The sequence below is a fragment of the Branchiostoma lanceolatum genome, chromosome 2 (assembly GCF_035083965.1).
Source record: "Branchiostoma lanceolatum isolate klBraLanc5 chromosome 2, klBraLanc5.hap2, whole genome shotgun sequence".
NCBI lineage: Eukaryota > Metazoa > Chordata > Leptocardii > Amphioxiformes > Branchiostomatidae > Branchiostoma > Branchiostoma lanceolatum.
Genome location: NC_089723.1, coordinates 17,998,009 through 18,018,077, shown reverse-complemented (window position 1 = coordinate 18,018,077; position 20,069 = coordinate 17,998,009). Strand labels below are relative to the sequence as shown.

The window sequence follows — 20,069 nt, the reverse complement described above, 5'->3', positions numbered from 1 at the left end:
CTTGGCGGTTTATATGTAGTATCTCGACGTCTGAAACGCCATTTTGTAAGTTATTCCGAAATCACTGATTACTTTTTTATTTCCAACAAATTTGCCTTTCTCTTTCATTCCACCTTACCCTACGTCAGATGACGGCATATGTCATCGCCTTAAAAATAGAACAAAGCAGTGCAATTCAATAAAGCATATCACATCATCATGGAAAAGATTTATGGAGATTTCACTTGAGATTCAGTACGCATCTCAGGGCTGACGACCGATATCTTGGGACTTAATTGGCGGACGACAAACGGCTTTCACGGAAAGGCGCCATGCTTGCGCAACGTGCGGTAGATAGGACTTTCATTTCAAATAATCGATAGCGAGGAAACGATACTTACATATATCTTTATGCCACATTACCAATTTTTCTTCAAATATGTGCGATTTCATTTTCCTTTAGTCGCAACAGCTTTCTTGAAGGCGCATTGAAAGAAAATTGAAAACAAAGGCATTCAGAACACATGTGTCTGCTCATGATAATTGCCTAATGCTAAAAATTGTTCATAGGTTTACACAAAATGTTCAGGCAGGTTGTGTGATGTTTTTGAGAAACAAAATCTTATTGTTAGCCAATATACATGGCAGAGGTTGCGTGAAGACAAAATGGCTTTTAGTGTAAAGGAAATGATCGTTGGAAACGGGAAAATAACGCTTGTCTCTCAGTACAAAGTAATGAGGAAACATTTTGCAGAAACGGAATATTTTATATAATCATGTGGTCATAGCAATGTTTGATACATGCATCATGATGATATGCATGCCATCTGGAGAAATTTTAACAATTGAATCGTGGACAGGGCCCTGAAAAGCAATAGAGTTTTTGGTTGTTTTGCTTTTGCCAACATTGATGGCGAAGATAAGCATACAGTAGAACACACTAAGATGTAACTTCGAATTTACAGAAGTATACTTGTGATAGTTTATTTGAAGATTATATGTAAATATATGTACTCATAAATCAGCACACACATGACCTTTCACGGTGGTCATCTATTTCAGTATTTGTCAGTTGTGGGTGGATTATTCAGTGCAATAACGAATTCAATTTTGATCGTTTGAACCACGTTCAAACATGATTAGATCACGACATCAGTTTCACCACTGCGGGGGTTTAAAACCTCCTTGGTTTCACAGTGTGTTCAAATTATCACCATTGATCGTATTTCTATTAGAAAACAACATCACCATGAAATAGCAATGCTTAAAGATCGGGGACAAACCGGTAAATGGGCATCAATCATACTAACAGAAAAGACACAAGGAGATTGAAGGGATAGTCTCTAGACACTAGTAGTGAGAAATTGACTGAATAACATGCCAAAGAAGTTCGGGCTTTGAGTACAGTTTACAACCGATCGCGAGGGGAAAATGTGACCCTTCCCTTTGAACTGACTCCTGGCCATCCTATTTCTACCATCCAAATTAAACCCCCGTAGGAAGGCATGGTATCCTTGTTTGCAGAAGACTCCACGCCTGATTACGGCCAGACTACTACCGTGCAACTCCGGCCATGGTTCAGTCAGGACTCAGGAGGCTCTCCCAACATCTGTAACGCGTTAGTCCTGAATTCCTTAGAATTTTAGATGGGCAAAGTACTCACTTTCACCTGAACAATTATGATACCTGTTAAATGCTTCATCTACAATCACACGATAAGTCTCACATTTTGTTAGACGTCGGAACGGTGAAACTCTCGCTTTTATCGATGTGACATACCCAAAGCAGAGTAAAGTAGAGTAGAGTAGAGTAGAGTAGAGTAGAGTAGAGTAGAGTAGAGTAGAGTAGAGTAGAGTAGAGTAGAGTAGAGTAGAGTAGAGTAGAGTAGAGTAGAGTAGCTGAGCAGAGCAGAGCAGAGCAGAGCAGAGCAGAGCAGAGCAGAGCAGAGCAGAGCAGAGCAGAGCAGAGCAGAGCAGAGCCATCCTCGTCCACCAGGACCTTTCCGCTCTACGTTACATCGCTCGCGGATTTTCCGCGAGCGATGTAACGTAGAGCGGAAAGGTCCTGGTGGACGAGGATGAGCAGAGCTAGAGCAGAGCAGAGTAGAGTTGATTGAGGTAGGAACTCTTCAATGAAAGAAGAAAAACATGTACGAAAATGTAAAAAAAAGGGGTATTGAGGGCGCTTTACACAAACACACTCGTCGGGCCTGCCATAACCCCAGAACCTGACAACTTTCATTGATTGAATATAACTGTCAGTCTCGTATGCACGGTAGTTAGAACACACGGATCCGGAAGTCTCCAAAGATGTGCACATAATAAGGGATAAAGTCGATGTGACAGGGTCAAAGTGGCCACAGTGACATCAGCAAACGTGATGTATCATCTAACCTTGGGTCTAACAATGTTGTCGTTAGTTATCAAAACCACTTGCGGTATAGTGGATTGGATCATGATATCAATGAGGTTAAATATGGATATTCAACCTCCTTGATTGGATACAACATGCCAAGCCTGCCTGCACAAAATCCTGCACAACTGGTCCGATACTAAAGCAGACGCCAACATCAGTAAAAGAAATCGTGTCACAAGCTGGTCATGTCATCAGCAATGCCATTTGCATCGCAGTTCATGGCCATATCCTTCACAGCAAATCGGCAAGAAGCACTCCACGCAGATGTGTCTGGAACTGCAGCTGAGATCACTCAAATGTGATGTACGTGCGGAGGGAGGGCACTCAATAAACCAACTGCGTCATTGCATTTTTCAGGCACTGAGAAAACCACTGTTAGCTTTCAAACAACACAGAATTACTTTCAAGTAAATGAAGGGGAAAACAACGCTTTATGTCAGCAAGCCGGTCAACAAAGTTAGAAAACGACAACTTATTCCATCCCTGAAGAAAGAAATATAAACATGGGCAACATTTACTACTTCAATTGTTTTCGTCCAAGCAAGGACTTTATATAATGTCTTTGGTCCAAGTGGGCTGTTTTGGACGGTTTCCCGATATTACGAAATGACTAAAAGCTATTTTCGCGTACGGCTGATTAAATTCATCAAATTGCGTGTCATGTCTAATCCCAATGATGAAAGAAACTCATGAAAAATCCATGAAGATGAAATTCCGTCCCAGGAGGCGCTGCGTCGTTCCATGACGTCATGGTATGCTAATTACCCAGGGTGCAGTGTTTATATTTTGATTCAGTCCGAGAGCACATATCCCCGGGATAAGGTAAGCATTTCAACTCGATTTTCTCGCTAAATTGGCTCAAAACTTGGCAGACGGTAGCCACGCAAGGTACAGCATCTGTTTGGGCAACCAGGCGTGCTGTTACGAGCTGGTTCGTGGAATATTTGGGTAATTTTCTGAGTGGTGTTTTGACGGGACGAGTTCCCGTGCAAGATGTTTCTGCGTCTGGTCAGCTGGTCTAGTGTTTACATCCTTTAGAAAATGGCGGCGGCAGAATCAGGGAAAGGCACAAAAATGGTTGTTATTTATGTGCCATCTGGAGAAACGTCTCGTTAACGTGTGTCCCCTCTTCTGGAACAAGGTTGACGTTTGAAGATTTATCCTATTCTCCTTGTTGAACGGGGTCAGTGAGCTACATAAACAGCCCCCCTCCCCATCCCCGATATCCCGACTCTTGCGTCATACCTTTTTTTTGCGTTCGCGCACGTCTTTTGCAAGGGAAAACAGGAAAGATGTTGTTACCATTTTATACCAGAGCCAAGAAAAACTGATGAACATTTACGAACGAACCTGACAAAAGAAAGACCGTGAATGTCACACGTATTGTCATGTGAGAAGTGTGAATTCTCACAGGGGACTGTCCACTAATCTCAGAAAGGTTAGAAGTGCACTGGTGTTGCCTCCTCCTTTTCTATTTTTCCAGGCGTTTGAGCTCAACAATTGTTTGGTTTACTTGTTTTACAAATGCAATTAGTGCACGTTGTGTTTTGCCCCACTTATTATACATGTATGATGATATATATTATTGCATTCCTTGTTTTGTTTCAACATTCCACTGAAAGATGATGACCCTCAGTCAAAACGTCAGTCATCCTACAGAACATGTGATGTGCTCATCATCTTTCCATTTTGTATCGGTGAACTACAGCTCCATTTGCTGAAGGGCATGTGGTATTACATCAGCCCTTTAGTTTGAGAGATGGCCCTTAGGTTCCTAAGTGCATAGTAATGGCTTATGTCATTATGCCTGGTCAATTGCTTGATGAAGTCATGCAAAGCACTGTTGTGAAATTCAACATATATGGCTGGACTTGAAACTCTGCAAGGAAGTTAAAAGCAGGGTTTAGGTGTCGAAAACAAAATGTCCAGGTACATGTACTGGTATCCTGTATTGATTATTCTTGATTAACCCTGCCGTGTCCTAGTTTCTTCTTACATTTGCATATTTGCATAATGTTATAACATCCACAATGTTTGAGAACAATAGTGGACATGTAGAGGACCATTTGGAACAAATTCTTTATTTTTACCTCAAACACCACATGCATATTTCGTTGCAAGATGAATGATACAGATATTATAACTAAGGTAAACACTTAAGTGAATTAATTGAAAATTGAATTGTGCTTTACCAAAATATTATCATTAAACTATGTTAACACTCATTTGACTTTAATCGAATTTAAGAACTACATATTCACATTTTTAGCTCTGTTATCAATTGTTGGCCATCCATTACTAATTTGAAATTGTAAATCTGCAATGACAACAAGGTGATACTGTGAATGCAGAAATGTTCGCGTTGGTTTTATGTTTGCGGTTTTTGCAGTGATTGTTTCACCGCGAACTTAAAACCACCGTGAACATTTTGTCAAGTACTGTAGCAGTTTGTAACTATAGCACTGCCACGATCTTAAAACCACTGCGAACACTCCATTTTCGCCTTAGCGCGAAATAAAAACCACGCAAATTTAAATGCATTTACAGTAACTTGTGAAGTTTTTAACTGAAGATCAAAGGTGTCAAAAGACTCAATTGCTAGAATCCTGTCGACACCATACATATTACATTGCTGATAAACATGCATTGAATAATTAAATTTGTTTGGTCCATGTTAGAGTATCAAAGTATACTTAGTTTAATGTTTAAAAATAGTGAATGATATTTTAGCTCTTGTGTTAATCTCTAATCTGTTAGATGCCTACCTGGTACATAAAATATGCATAATGTCCTTGATGTAGGTTATATTGATTTTGTCCAGTGGTGCCTGGTTTCATGTTATGGTCAGTGAGATTTGAAAATGAGGCAGGAAAATTAGAGTGAGTCATACTAGAATCTATAATCTTCCATGGGTTGAAATGCCTTTCTTTCTTCTGCAATAGGTTAATTGTATATCACATATCTTATTGTTGTTTTTTGCCATACAAAGCTCCATATTGTTGATATTTCTTTTGCACTGTTGAAATTGCAAGTTTTAGATCGGTTAACATTTATCACTCCAGCATTATGGATTTATCACTTAAATGCAGTGATAAATTGACAAAGATTAGATAAGGGATAATTAGTTACCAGTGGGGAGCCTTCAGTTGGTTGTTCAAAATGCAAACCATGAAAATACTGGCTCTCATTGCTTTCAGCGACAAATACAAGTTTTCTCCAGAGCTCTTGTGCTCTTTTGTTTCTCTCCAAGCAGAGGTTGAATGGGCAGATCGTCCCATTCTAACTTAGAATACTCATTCTAACTTAGAGTACTCTTTTGTGTGAAAATAAGAGTCTTATATTATGTAGTAACAAAAAGTCTACTAGTAGATGTATGTTTCATCATTAGAAATGAAGGACCTTTGCTATTAACCTATTGCCTTCTGAACTTTTCCAAACATCTTTTAGGATTAGGGAAATGTCAACAGAACACAATTAATCAAGAATAACTGCCCACCATGAAAAATGGATCAAAAAGACATCCTTACATCAATATACATGTACATCCAAGTAATAAGAAATAAGATACGCAAGAATACAATTGCTCCAGCAGCTGGATAGATTTTGGAGATGTCCTTGTTGCCCAAAGTCTCACAGGAACCCAAAGTACCAAACTTTGGTCAATGTTTTTGTAGCAGTACAAACAACTCATTGGAAGAGCTAGGATGATCAGACTCAGACTACACTCTGACTCTATTGATAGTTGAATAGAGTCTCTGATAGAGCAGTCTAGTAAATGTTGAAATATTCACAGTGGTTTTATTTACTGTAGTCTGTATAATATACCTGATTTTGTTTATTTTCTACAAAGGACGGGAAAGACATTTGTTTCATGTTTGTCCCCCAACATTGTGATTTTTGTGCACCAGGAATGGTTTGTGTTGTTTTACTTTTTTTAATTTTACCATACTTTATATACAGATGGACCAGGTTTGTTTTTATTAGCTTTTGATATGATATCCTCATGCCTTTACATTTAGTATTTACCAGTAGATGTATTTTCCTACCTACTAGTTCTCGTTTTTGCTGTGGTTTTGAATGTTATTTTTTACTCTTTCAGGAAGTCCTGGATCCTACATGTACATCCGAACAATCCATCAGCTGACATGGGGGTCTTCACTATACCCGGGCAGTAGGGGCTCATTGCAGGCAGATCCTGTCTCTGACCACTTATAACCTTTGTTCTGATTGGCTATAGCCAACCAATATCATAGCCATTGGTAGATTATTACCAATCAAAGTCACTCCTGATTTTGAAGTTCTGAGTGACTTGTGAATTGATGCACTCATATTCTAGAGATCCTATTGGTTAAAGTCTTAGCCAATCAGGAACAGCCAAACCTGACATCGTCTTGATCAATCCTGCACATCCCTCAACCAATCAGTGGCCAGAATGGGAGGGGCAGTGAGTGCAGGAGAAGACAATGAAGAGCTGGTGGACAATCTGAAGGAGGCAGACTACATCAAAACCAGGAAGGTTGAAGAGGTCTTTCGGGCAATCGACCGGGGAGACTACTACTTAGAAGAACACAGAGATAATGCGTACAAGGACTTGGCATGGAAACATGGGAACATACACTTATCTGCACCATGTATATACTCGGAGGTCATGGAGTCACTGAAGTTAAAGCCTAACCTTTCCTTTCTGAACCTGGGGTGTGGAACTGGCTACCTCAGTACCATGGTGGGCTTGATACTGGGTAAGTACACTGTACTCCATGTACCAGTAGTGTATAGCAGTAGGTAACAGGGAGAAATTAAGAAAAAGAAACTAAGAATAGCAAGAGACAATAAGAAACAAGTTGTACGTGCAAACGAAATGTCAAGTGGAAAATAAAAAAAAGCACTTTCAGAAAATTCAAGTACATTCTTTCTCATTCATTCGTTAGTTGTATCTCTGGTAATTCTTAGTAACAGTGACTACTAACCCCTGGATTGTAACTAGCAAGAATGAGCTATTTGTTTAACAGGTTTTGACAGGTCCCAGTTTGTATGTACATGTAGAAATCTCCATGTGTGCAATAGTTTTTCCCTGATGCTACATACGGCACGTGCACCACGTACGTTCCCACCAGGAATCCTGCCTCTGACGTCAACGTTCACATTTTATTAGCGCCGTGATTCCTTCAGACCACTCAAGTGCTTAGGAAATGATTGTGATGAAGCCAAGTCTAATGTAACATCTGTTTCTGTATGGATCATGTGTGAGGAAGTGACGACGGCGGGACCAAATTGTGCTGAAATAGTGGTGACCTTCACTATACCTTAGTCCTCTAATGACGATGTAAAGGCACTTTACAGATGTGCCGAGCACAGTGCCAGTGGGACACCGAATCTGTTACCACCACTCAGTGTTGTCATGGGACAGTGTGCACGTCATGTAGTGTAATGCTGATGGCTTTGTACTTGTGGGTCAGGAAACATTTCTGCGTCAAAGGACAATTTACATATTGACAGTCTAACTCTAAGCACCACACAATTTTTGTAATACACGTGTATGTAATTTTCATAGGATGATAGAATTGTCAATCCTAACTACTTAGTACAGCTGGAAAAAACATGAGATATTTTATCAGTGTTGCAGTATTTTTTTCCTACATAATATCTGCTACAATATGGCTAAAAATATGGCAAATAGATATCAAATGGAAATTCCTTCAATTTTTGTGTCAACAGTGTTCAGAGGTTTTCAGCTCTTTTGTGCAGATAATCTATTCAATTTGGTTTTGCAGAATTCAGGAGGGAATGGTTAATGTTATTTTCATAACTGAGTTTTCTTTGCAGTGTACAGTCCTTTTGATTTGGCATATTAGGCTTTGGCATCAGAATGTGGGGATGTGTTAGAAGCACCAGAGGGTCATACTATTACTGGTGGTAATTCTCTGAAGAGAAATTTGGTAGCCTGAGTACCAGCCTCCGTAGTGACCGCTGGCTCAAAAAAAAAATGAGCCATGGTTAACAAGCAATTTTTTTGAGCCAGCGGTCACTACGGAGGCTGGTACTCAGGCTACGAATTTGGTGCGGTTAAAGTTGAGAGAGAAGATTCTATATAACACGTACCATCAACGAGCAAGGCGGTATAGTTAACATAAATGCACACATGTAAGTGAAAAAATACACCATCATTAATGTATTTTCAGTGAACATAATAATAAAATTGCTTTTCAAACCATTCGTCTGCCTCAGGTCCATTTGGTATCAACCATGGGATAGAGATCCACCAGGACGTGGTGGAGTATGCCAAGCAGAAACTGTCCTGGTTCATGAAGAATGCAGAGGTGTTTGACGACTACGAGTTCTGTGAGCCCAGATTTGTAATTGGCAACTGTCTTCTGCTTCCCTCTGGTAAGTACTGTAACAGTTATGATATGTTTTCCTTTAGTTTGATACTCTTTAGCCTATAAGGCGTGTCTTCAAGGGTTCAAACATAATATAGAAAACAAGAGCTTTTAAAAAAAGCTGGCGTTTCGGCTACGTTTATAAGTGTGAATTGTCTTTTCCCTTTACTTGAAGTAAAATCTGCCAGAGGAAGTCACTCAAGGGCTGTTCAGTCTATAAGAAAAATTGTCATTTTGGGAAATGAGTACTGTTTTAATAGAGAAAGGCAGATTGGGGAAAGCAATTTTGAAGTTACGTCACTTAACTTAAGTGCTTTTGAAAAAGCTGGTCTTGGCCTACAACTTGTGCTTATTTGTAAAATGTATAATAGGCTCATTATAAAAGCTATCAATGTAATTATGTACATGGCACGCAATAAAACATAAAATTTGAAAAAGCACCATTGAATCATCAGCACTATGGTAATTAAGTGAAACAGAAGTTCATAACAGCTAAGGTTCTATCTAAAATGACTACCAAATGTCAAACAAATCAACAGCTACCGTATTTCTTCTAATAAAGGACGCACCCCAAATAAAGTGCGCACCCCCGATTTGGGCTTCACCGCAACCCCAATCACGCCAGCTGAGATACTTCACAGAAAAACCTTAATAAAGTGCGCACCCCCCATCTGCCGCTGTCGCTCGGCGCGTCTCCAAGATGTGACCACGCCCCGGTATTCGGCACGCTATGAAGTCCTGGTGTCTTTCTTAATCGTTCCATTTTCAAGGAATTTTCGGGAAAACATTACCATTATTTGGGGTCAACACTTAACCCTCTACTCCGCTCAAATTTTGAGTAAAACGTTTTGAAGTTTAAACGTCACGCTGCTGAGAACCTCGCGCCAGGATATCTGACAAACTCCCTTGATATTGAAGGACCAGACGACGATCCGCTTGATTTCTACCGGGCTAGTCAAAGACAAACGTGTAAAACGCATTTTGAGATAAAAATAAAAGTTCGTCTCTCGGCATTTATGCCGCAAAATACAGCGTTGCATTGACGAAATCATTTCATTTTCGATCACCCGTCGCCATATTGTTCAAATCCTGCTGCCCCAAGATGCATTTCGCGTGTTACGTAATCATCATCACATGATCGCATTACGCGTCTCTGATTGGTTATTGCTGCAGCTGAAGGCGGGAATATTGCAGACGAAGTGCATCATGGGGCAGCAGAATCGCGGTCTAAGTTTTTTCTTTGTCTGAAATGTTACACATGAAAACGCAATAAAAACGCGGTTTTATCGACTACATAGCAACATTATGGTGAAGAAAATGTAAAACCAAAAGATGTTTTCGGGAAAGCATACATTTATTTGCCGATTGATGGTGGCTTTTGCGTAATTTTAGCGATCAATGAACCCGGAAGTGTGCCGAAAGCGGCGTGGGTTTTCGCGTTTTATCCGTCAAAACAAAAACAAAACTCCCGCTGAAGCGAACTCCCATATGAAAATTCCCATAGTTTTGTGCCGAGGGGCGCCACTTTCCACGTCCGTGTTGTCTGAATGAAGTCGATACTGAACAATGGAGCATTTGCTACTGTAACAAAGAATCGCTGTTTTGCAAACAACATCAAGAGCCTCTGTTTACATCGGGGATAGAAGTTTAGTGGCGAGTGTTTTGCAAGAATCATCTTACCGCGCATAGGAGCCGCTGCACGGTATTTTCCATTACAATGAACAGAAAAATTCGAATGCCGGGTTTGGAATCTATGAAGTCCTGTTCATAAGACAAAGGCCTTGTATATATTAAATGAATATTTAAAAATAACAAATATAAAATATTTCTTTATTTATTAATGAAAAAAATGATATTCATAAATATGATATTGATAGATTAATATAATATCAATATATATTTTTGATATTCAATATCTAAAAAGAAAAAAAAAAATCCATGCACGGAGACGAACCCGGATCTTCTGGGTCCGAAGTGCTTGGCGTTGCCAGATCGGCCAAGCTGCGGTACGTAACTATTTACTCTGGACGTAATGCTATAACCTCACTACATGGTATCATTTATGCCGATTTTTGCTCGTTTTCTTGACGAAATCATTTTTTTTCTTCTGCAATCTTGTGGAATAGATGTAATATGGTCATTTTTCAGGATATCAAAGTCCGAAACCACAATGCAATGATATTTCCGAACAGTTGTAGCATTTACATGCGGTCGCCGTCCTGTGTCACATGCAAATCTGGCGTGCGTGCCTTTTCCTGCTCTCTTGCCATATAAGGCAACGGCTATACAAGGATTTGAGAACGTATTGCCATATAAGGTCTTATTGTGTGCGACACAGTGTTGAACCAAGCATGCATGCTTGAAGGTAAAAGCCAGGACATTGCGTTTCGGTGCGAAAGCACCGAAACGCAAAAAACAGAAAAACCTAGTTGATAAAACACAACTGTTAACATATTAACAAACTTATGGACTGGAGGTCAGAGGGACTACAGGTACAGGGACTTGATTATACAAATGGACTACAGCACTTTTCTTACATGAGGATATGATTCTTACAGTTATTATCATATATCATATTCATGAGGGATGATTTTGACAGAGCACAGAACACACTTAACCCTGTGGAAACATTTTGTAAGGTTAAAACTTTGCTTTAAACTTGTCTCTGACTTACAATTTAGAGATTATAGTCTGAGCTTGGTAACCAGGTGTCTGCCAATGTATTCTGAGTGCTCTAAGATCATTTGTTCTGGTTTTAGAGTCATATGATTAAATGTTTTCCCCAAGTGTATGACATGTTTGTTTGATTGCTCTGCCATGTTACCAGGGTGTAAGACATACGACCGTGTGTACTGTGGAGCTGCCTGTCCCCCAGAACACGAGAACTACATGAAGAACCTGCTGAAGATAGGGGGAATCCTCGTCATGCCTTTTGAGGACCAAGTAAGTTCCCATTATGTCAAACGCACTTCATGTTGTTACAGACCACTTAACCTTTAGCACACTGAAGTAGCTGTCTGGCACCCCATTCTCTATTGGTTACAGAGTTAGGCAGCAGGGAGAAGACATACATATTCAAAATAAATCTTTTTCTGATTTCTATCCATAGTAAGTTTAGATAACACTAACCCATCGCATATCGACCATCATGGAGCAAAAATGCAATGTCGTTGTGTGGTGGGAACTCATTGAAAATCTGAGCACTTGGAGGCCAGCCATCATTTCAAATCTTCTGAACATGCACGATTCTGACCGATAAGTCCCGAACGCTTCTGAAGAAATAATCACGTGGTCATGGTTCAATGTTCTTGGGTATTGTGACGTCACGCGGCCGGAAGTTACCGAAAATTGTCGACAGAAAACGTTTACGGCAGGATTCTGTGCTGATTTTTGGGGGGACCCAATCAATAAAATACTCCTTTTGTGGCTTGCTTCTGTGCTATTTTTAAACGCCCAAAGTATGAAATAATGATGCAGATGTGCTAATTTGGTGAAGTAAATGTCAATTTCAACTTCACCAAACAGAATTGCTTTCCCCAGAATATTTCAAGTTTTACCCACTGAAATCGCTTAGGGCACCTTTAGTCTTCTGGTGTTTTGGCTGTCCAGGATAGAATAATGAGGCTGATGATTTTCTCCTTACCTTGCAGTTACAGCAAATCACACGCACAGGCCAGAACAGCTGGGAGACCAAGAACATCCTCCCAGTTTCCTTTGCACCGTTGGTTCTGCCGCAGAAGTCAGACGCACCCCAAGTGGAGCTACGTAAGTTCAGCATTCTCTTCTTTTGGAGGACATAAATTCCAGACTAAGTTCACTTGGTAGATTTTCCCTTTTCTTGTGAAAGATGAAATGCAAGACTGGCATCCTATTCAGTCAGCAAGAGCATGAGATGTTAGATGGTAAAGCATTTTTTTAAAGTTTGAGAGTTGAAGATTTCATTTGGCTGTATGAAATGATATACAGCCAGGGTTGCCAAACTAGTAAAGGGCTAGCCTGGTAACTGGACAATTACTACAATAAATAGGAGTTGAAGATATTCAGAGAGAGGTCCCTGGCAATTGTCCTGATATTACCACGTGTGTAGCAATGTTTGTAGCCGGGTACTGTTGCCATGTCTGATAGATACGAATATCAACACTAATTGTTAAATCTAGATGAGCGTAATGTGCTCTGTCTGGAACATGTTACGAATCAGTCTTATGTTCACGATGTCCTGACCTCAACAAATTTACTCTCATCCTACAGCTGACTGCTCCTGTCGCACACTCCAAGACCTCTGTCGCATCTCCATCCGCCGGATCCTCCGGACAAACGTCAAAGCCGAGAAGCTGAAGGAGGGCGTGTCCTCGAACCGCCCAAAGCGAAAACGTAAGCGTCGGAACAGGTACCACCGGCGTAACCACGTGAGGGACCACGAGTCGGACGGTCCTCCCAATCACGTCAGAAAGGACGACAGCGAGGAGAGTGACAAGGAGATGGAGGAGGAGGTGGAGAAACCCAGGAGGAATCCGCTCCGGGAGAAGATGGAAATGTTACCCCTCCCTCCTGCTCTAAAACAGTACCTTATGTACTATAGAACCAAGTAAACATAAGCACTGAAATTAGACTTAAGTATATTTATATATATGATGTTAGGCAAAGAATGGCTATTGTAATGTATTCATGCATCCTTTCTTTGTTCCATTACCTGTCCTTTTCGTAGTAAGTCATCAAGGAGTAAAATATTCTGTCCTCTGCCATATAAGACCTGAGCTTTGATACTGATACCCACCCAGAATACTAGATCCTTGCAGAAATTTGTTCTAACAGGCCATCATGAAGCCAGTGATTTTGTTTAGTCACTGTTTAGATTGTGCTTTCCCAAGTCAGCTGTAAATACTAAGCTTAGCTTATGATAGTTGTGGCATGTACCTTGAAACTGTTTGTCAAGTTGTGCAGGGGAGGGAACACTTGCTTTAAAACCTTCCATAGTTTTTGACTGAAAGCATCACACCATAAGAGGGTATAGGCATCTTGTATGATAAAAAAAAACACAACTAGAAAACCTCAGGGGTGGAAAATAGCAGCAAACAGGCGATATCTGAAGGACACAAAGCACAACATGTAAATCATCAGTCAAGGCTGTGAGTGAACAGTCTTTACTCCAAAAGGTTTCTCCATTGCTTACGTGGTTAACCAGTTCTGGTGGTATTTGATGAAGATTGTAGATTGTACATAATATATATATATATATGTTTAAGCCTTTGCACCTGAGTGATGTTCTCAGTACTAAGTCCTGCGTATCTCATGAGAGGTGCCTTAACACCAACTACAAGTAGATCACAGCTACATCCGAGGTATGATTTGCGGCATCAACACAACAAGGTTTCTGTCAAGAGCAGAGCTTCTGCTATTCAACACTACTGTGATGTACATGTACATGTAGTTCATTAAATTCAAGAGGATACATTGTCAGTGGCATGTACACACTCAATGAATAACGTGTTAAGAGGAGTAACACTGTGATTAGGCACTTATGGAGGACAGCCTGCCAGTTATTCCTTGTAATTTTTGCAAATTGTGCAAATCATCGTGTCTCTTTAAATTTATCAAGAAAGTCAATCATGCATGCTGCTAGCTAATGCCGTGTTATGTCTTCACATTTATCAGGCTTTCCAAGGCTGTTTACATTCCACAATATTTCTGCACTTGTTTTGTGATGCAATATCTGTACAAGTGTTAAGAGCTGATGAGTTTGACATATGTTTGATATGGAAATATTGCAGTGATATTTCGGTGTTCTCATATATGTATATATGAGACATTGTTGCCATTTGAAACTTGAAGTTTCCTTAAGCTTAAAAAGAGTGATAGGTTACAAAGTACACATTTTGCTGTAGATAGACATATCTACCACTTTAAAGAGAAGTTAGTACTAGTATTTTCTAGTTTTGCTTGTTGTTATTTGTATCTAGGATGGTACATTTTGAGCTTCTTAAGTTGTTAGGTTAACATAATATTTTCGTTTCAGCTACTTGTTAACTTTGTCCATGCTTTACAAAGAATCTTCTCACTCAACTTCAACTGCACCGAATTTCTCCTAAGAGAGTTACCACTAGTATGACGCTATTGTGCTTCTAACACATCCCCGGTCAAGTGATCCATAAAGGCTGCCCAACCACTTTCTTCTGTTTGGGTTATATTATTTTTAAACGCATACATATAGGAAGTTTAGCATCTGTAGATCACGATTCAGCTGAAATGGTAGTAGTTTTGTAAAGAGACAAGTGCAAATGGTGGAATGATATATTGAGCTTCTGGCTTCATGTGTTAACCGAGAGAAACATTCAGAGAACTTAATGACTAAGACTATAATGATGTTGAAAGTTTGATGGTGCATCTTGTTGTCTCTGCATTGTTGAATTTATCCCATTGCACAACAGTATGAGCATGTACCGAGTCTGGACTATTGCATTTAGTTGTCTAGATGTATGCCAAATGATGGGGAGAAATCTACAGGAATTATATTGCTGTAGATGTTTATTGTGATGTGTGTTAACAATCAGAAATTTGTATCCGATACAGAGATTGTAAGACTTTGCAAGTTAACTATAAATACCTGTAGAAATGTCGTGATCAAGATCAGTGCGTGACAGAAACATTGTACTATGATGGAGTTATGCCAATTCTGAGAAGTTTTAGATGTACAAGAAGTTCATTTGACAGAAAGATTGCTGTACGTGTACATACATAGCCAAACGTGTATTGTAAGAATGCTGGTCATTGTTTGCAGCATGTATTTATAGCAGTTCTGTACCTGTAAAACTTTGCAAACAGAGCAAGTAGTGGAGCAAAATATTATAAACCAAGATTGTTGTAAACCTCTGGTGTCATCTTTGTTGCTATCCAGTGACAACCTTCTCTAGCTACTCTGGTGGTAGGTGCTCCAAGAGAATCCCAGCAGTCATAGGGCTGACGTCATAGTTGTGTTACGCGCAGTGGACTGAAAAAAATGGGAACACAACTATAGTCCCAACACTAAACCTTTGAAAACCCATCTTTTTCTTGAAAATTTTGGTCCATTTTGGAGACTTTTGGGCTAGAAGGAACAGGTAGGGTCTAAGGTTTCCCATTTTGGTCAAAATTCGTTTCAGTAGTTGAGTTGGTGTAAGGAGATATCTTAGTGGTTTGGTTTCACATGCCTTGAGTGGACTATTCCAGTCTAGAAGTAGGTCAAAGTTGAGGGTTGTACATGTTTTCTTCTGTCAGCTGTCCCGAGCAATCGAGCTGGTCAATTATCTGTTTTCTTTGCATGATTCTAAAGTAGACAGTTGTGGCTTTCTGGTGCATAAGAATATTTGGGGCTTGCAATGTCAGTAAGTACTTTCTGAGCCCTTGTTTCAGTGCATTAAAGCATGGTTTCCTATGCACAAGTCTGACTGTGGTATCTGCCCTCATAATACTTTCAGTATTTCCATTGATACAAAGGTCCACTACATTACCTCCAGTACAAAATTGTCCATCTGCCCCCCTCCCCCCATCAACACATGAGGACTGGGTGGGTAAATGAGTACACAACCATTTCATCTTTGAGTATCAGACATTTAATTCTTCCACTTAAAATGACCCAAATTTCTTTGGCTAAGTCACAAGTACAACACATGCAAATGGTAGGGCAATTGTTTCAATGCCCTGGTATACAAAACAGTTGAAGTTGCACATGCACAAGGACAAGCACAAATATGCACTGATCATTGCAATAAAAATCTGAAATATTTCACAAAGTGACTATCATCACTTTCAGCGTTACATTGACTATCTTCTACTGCTATGCTCTAGCTCTGGTTTTGTCAGCTTGTGTCATACAAAATATTTAGAGCAGATACAAATACAACTGAGTCTTCAGTGAAAAACGACAATAAATAATATAAATATAGTGACAAAATGTTAATAGCATCATAAAGTCTACATCACATAACTTCCAAAATATACTACATTCAATACTTACAAATATACTACTCAATAGAATGGTCAGTTGAATGTGAAATGATTCTTTAAATTTTCATAACATTCTTAAGAATGTGTAATTAAATCCATGAGTTTATTCTAGGAGTCTGCTTCAGTATGCAGCAGAATAAATAGCACAAAAATAAAGACCCCCTGAATACTTCAATAAATTATATATCTTCCTCTGGTCAAAGTATTGTACTTCTTACACTTGAGGAATTTTAGAGGAATAGACATATTGTTTGAATAATATATCCACAGAAATATTCACTTTGAATCCTTGAATTCCTAACCCCATCTAGGGTCAAGAATACAGAAGTTTGGCAAGTGTCTTTGTGCACCTCAGTATTTCAAATATGGCTTGCCTGAGACACCAACTACTACTTCCACTAACACACAAAGCTTGTGCTAAGCTTGCCACCATGCAAAATGTCCACAAAAATGATCAACTGCACAATGTGATGCTTTAATACTCTAGATTGCCACCAATCATAAGCTGCTCTCTGCATTACCAAAACTTACCTACGGCGGTTGATCTCAAACTCAACCGACTTTAGAAAACATTTAAATGTCGCGAGGAATGCCCATTTGGCCAGAAAGAGTGAGCTACAGTCTGCTGTCCATATTACCTAGTAGTTCTCAGTTTATACATCAGTAGCTAAAACCATACCAATTACTTGTACCTAAATTTCATTACATGACTTGTGTGGCGAGTAAAAATCCCTCCTTGGACACAACTAGGAAAGTCCTCAACTGCAGCAGTCTTACTGTTTACATAGAAATCGGAGTTGGTCTAACAACAACACACAACTTTATAACTAGTAAAATGTGTCCTAGCACAGCCTCCCTTTAGTTCAGAGAAATGGAAAATTTATTTTAACATGACTAGCCACATACTGATGTTTACTGGGGGATGTGTTTGAAAAACCCCTTTCCTTTCATAATCAGCTATCTTAAATCTTCCTTTATATACCACAAAACAGTTACAAATGTGCTGTTTGCTCCATCTTTGACTCCCGTCTTTGGACCTACTTCAGCTTTCACGTTACAAAATGAGATATATCATGTGATTGCACCTAATATGTGATTGTGATATCTACAATGAGTATAGTTTGGAATGTATGAGAGTACACAGATGGGGTTTTCTGCTGTGTATGACAATATATGTTCCTTCATTGCACTACCCACATCATAACTGACATGTAGGAATATCTATACAACTGATTGGTTGACTTTTCGAATACTGTTGTAGTATGTACAGAATGCAGATATTAGAAATACCATTATCACACATGCTATTGTGGTTACCTCTAGTTTGGAGATGTAAACTTAAGCTTTCTGGCCTGGCACTAAATGGTGCATCTGGGCATAACAGATCAAGAAGTTTTGAAAAACAAAGAATTATAAACTTGAAAGTTCATCTGTGTTGGCAGAACTCATTCTGACTTTGAACTGTAATTGCCAACACAAAAGATTGGACTTACCAAAATTTTCAACTGATCAACTTCAGTCTTTGTCAAGGGATGAGGATCAGGGCTCAACAACCATCCCTCAACAGAGACGGGGGGTGCCATAGACTTCCTGTAACTTATGATCCACTGCTCACCGAGTCATGTGTTCTATCTGCATAATGTGACATCACAGAAGCAGTGGATTGCTCAGTTCTTGAGAAAGACTGGAGTTGATCAGTCAATTTTTTTTTTGGATACTTACAATTACAGTTCAAGTTTGATTCAGAAAAAAAAACATAAACTTTCAGTTGTTCGTTCAGAACCATGCCAAAATGATAGGCATTGGACAACTTATGTTTTCACATGACTGTATAGAAGTTCATAAACACCCCTAGCATGTTATTTGAGGACTGCAGAGTTTCAAAATGAGCTACAAAAGACTAAGGAGGGGTAACAAGTTACGGCTCAATCAGGAGGCAACCATGTACAAGTGTTGTGACATATATGTGTACAGCTACTGTTCAACAACTGTGTCTAACCAACAGCTGAGTCAAGAAAATTCTAGCATGTATATATTACACTGCCACCCAGCCATGAAGCTATGCCTGGCACCCATATATCTCTCATATGTTTGGCAAAGCAATGATTGCATGTTCGTGATTCTGTGTACTGCAAGTGTTGTATGCTATTATTCAACAGTCATTGTCATGTAAAGTATTTCCTAGAATCATTCAAACATTTGTTAACTAAATCTGCATATCGTATTAAATAGTTTTCCCTTCTTTATACCACATAATCCAAGTGCACAACAGATATGTCACAATGTATCATAAAAGTCTAATACATCACAATTATACCACTTTTGTACTAATGTCTTATTTACAATGTTGAAAGTCATTCATACATGTAGCATGTGATACATAACAATGCATTCTTTGTTTGGAACAAAACTTCATCTATCCAATAATGCAAGTTTTCCATAATTCTGTTACTGTTGCACTTGTTTGATGTTATACTGTATAATAAACTTTTCCTAAATGTCTTTGAGGAGATTTCTAAAAGGATTTCTAACATTATAAAATGACTCGTCTTCCACATTAAAACAATAGGCTCTAACAATGGCTACCCTTTCCCTTCCTTTAAAGTGCTGTATCAAGAAAATGTCCGAATCAGCACTTATAAACCAACTTGATTCCATCATTGTCCAATCACAACCTAGGATTTAAAATGCTCTGGTTGCCATAACATGATCATCATAACAAATAAGCCAATCAGGTTAGCCTTCCCAATTGATCATGACAATACATCACCAGCCCATTGGCTGAACTGATATCATCATATATCCAATCAGAGCCTTGTATCTAAAATGCTACTTTTGTTGCCGCCAAGGGGAGAATGTTGTATCAACAAATCAAACCTTCACATCAAAGTCCTCTAACGCAGCCTTAACAGCCTGGAAGAGTGCCTTGTTTTCAGAAGTGTAGTTCTCCAGACAGAGGTTCCGTAGGGACGAGATGTAAGAGTCAAAGTTCTCCTCAGTAGGGCCCTCGTTTGTCCCGGGGAGCTTGATCTCTTGTAAGTGTTGGATGAGGTTGGACCGTAGAAACTCCAGGTGCTCCTTCAGACTGATGTTCTTATCCTCTATCGCCTTGTTTTCCTTCTCACCCTGCTGGACCTTGTTCTCCATGGATGTTATCTGTTGTTAAAGGACAATTATTGTAGGTGAATATCTTTCATAGTACATGGTAACAGGACTCAAGACAATGCAGCAAAACACAAGAAACTCAAAATTACTGAATTTTCCATAAATGAGTCGGATACGTTATCAGAACAAAGCCACAGAAGAAGTTGGTAAATG

At 39.4% G+C, this 20,069-nt stretch overlaps 2 protein-coding genes across 20 annotated transcripts in view; one reads left to right on the top strand and one right to left on the bottom strand.

The window, feature by feature from the left end:
• Positions 1 to 3,122: 3,122 nt before the first annotated feature.
• On the top strand, positions 3,123 to 15,634 carry LOC136427703 (protein-L-isoaspartate O-methyltransferase domain-containing protein 1-like). Its single transcript, XM_066416789.1, has 6 exons — positions 3,123 to 3,216; positions 6,494 to 7,133; positions 8,620 to 8,778; positions 11,599 to 11,714; positions 12,422 to 12,536; positions 13,020 to 15,634. The coding sequence occupies exons 2-6, from the start codon at positions 6,827 to 6,829 to the stop codon at positions 13,358 to 13,360; spliced, it is 1,038 nt and encodes a 345-aa protein (XP_066272886.1). The 5' UTR covers positions 3,123 to 3,216; positions 6,494 to 6,826; the 3' UTR covers positions 13,361 to 15,634.
• A 707-nt stretch (positions 15,635 to 16,341) lies between these two features.
• The window catches only part of LOC136427701 (myelin transcription factor 1-like), a 51,886-nt gene continuing 48,158 nt past the window's right edge, over positions 16,342 to 20,069 (bottom strand). For all 19 annotated transcript variants that reach the window (XM_066416780.1, XM_066416768.1, XM_066416773.1 and 16 more), the window contains one exon: positions 16,342 to 19,907. In XM_066416780.1, the coding sequence (XP_066272877.1) occupies positions 19,623 to 19,907 (285 nt within the window). In that variant the 3' untranslated portion in view covers positions 16,342 to 19,622. The remainder of the gene's footprint in view (positions 19,908 to 20,069) is intronic.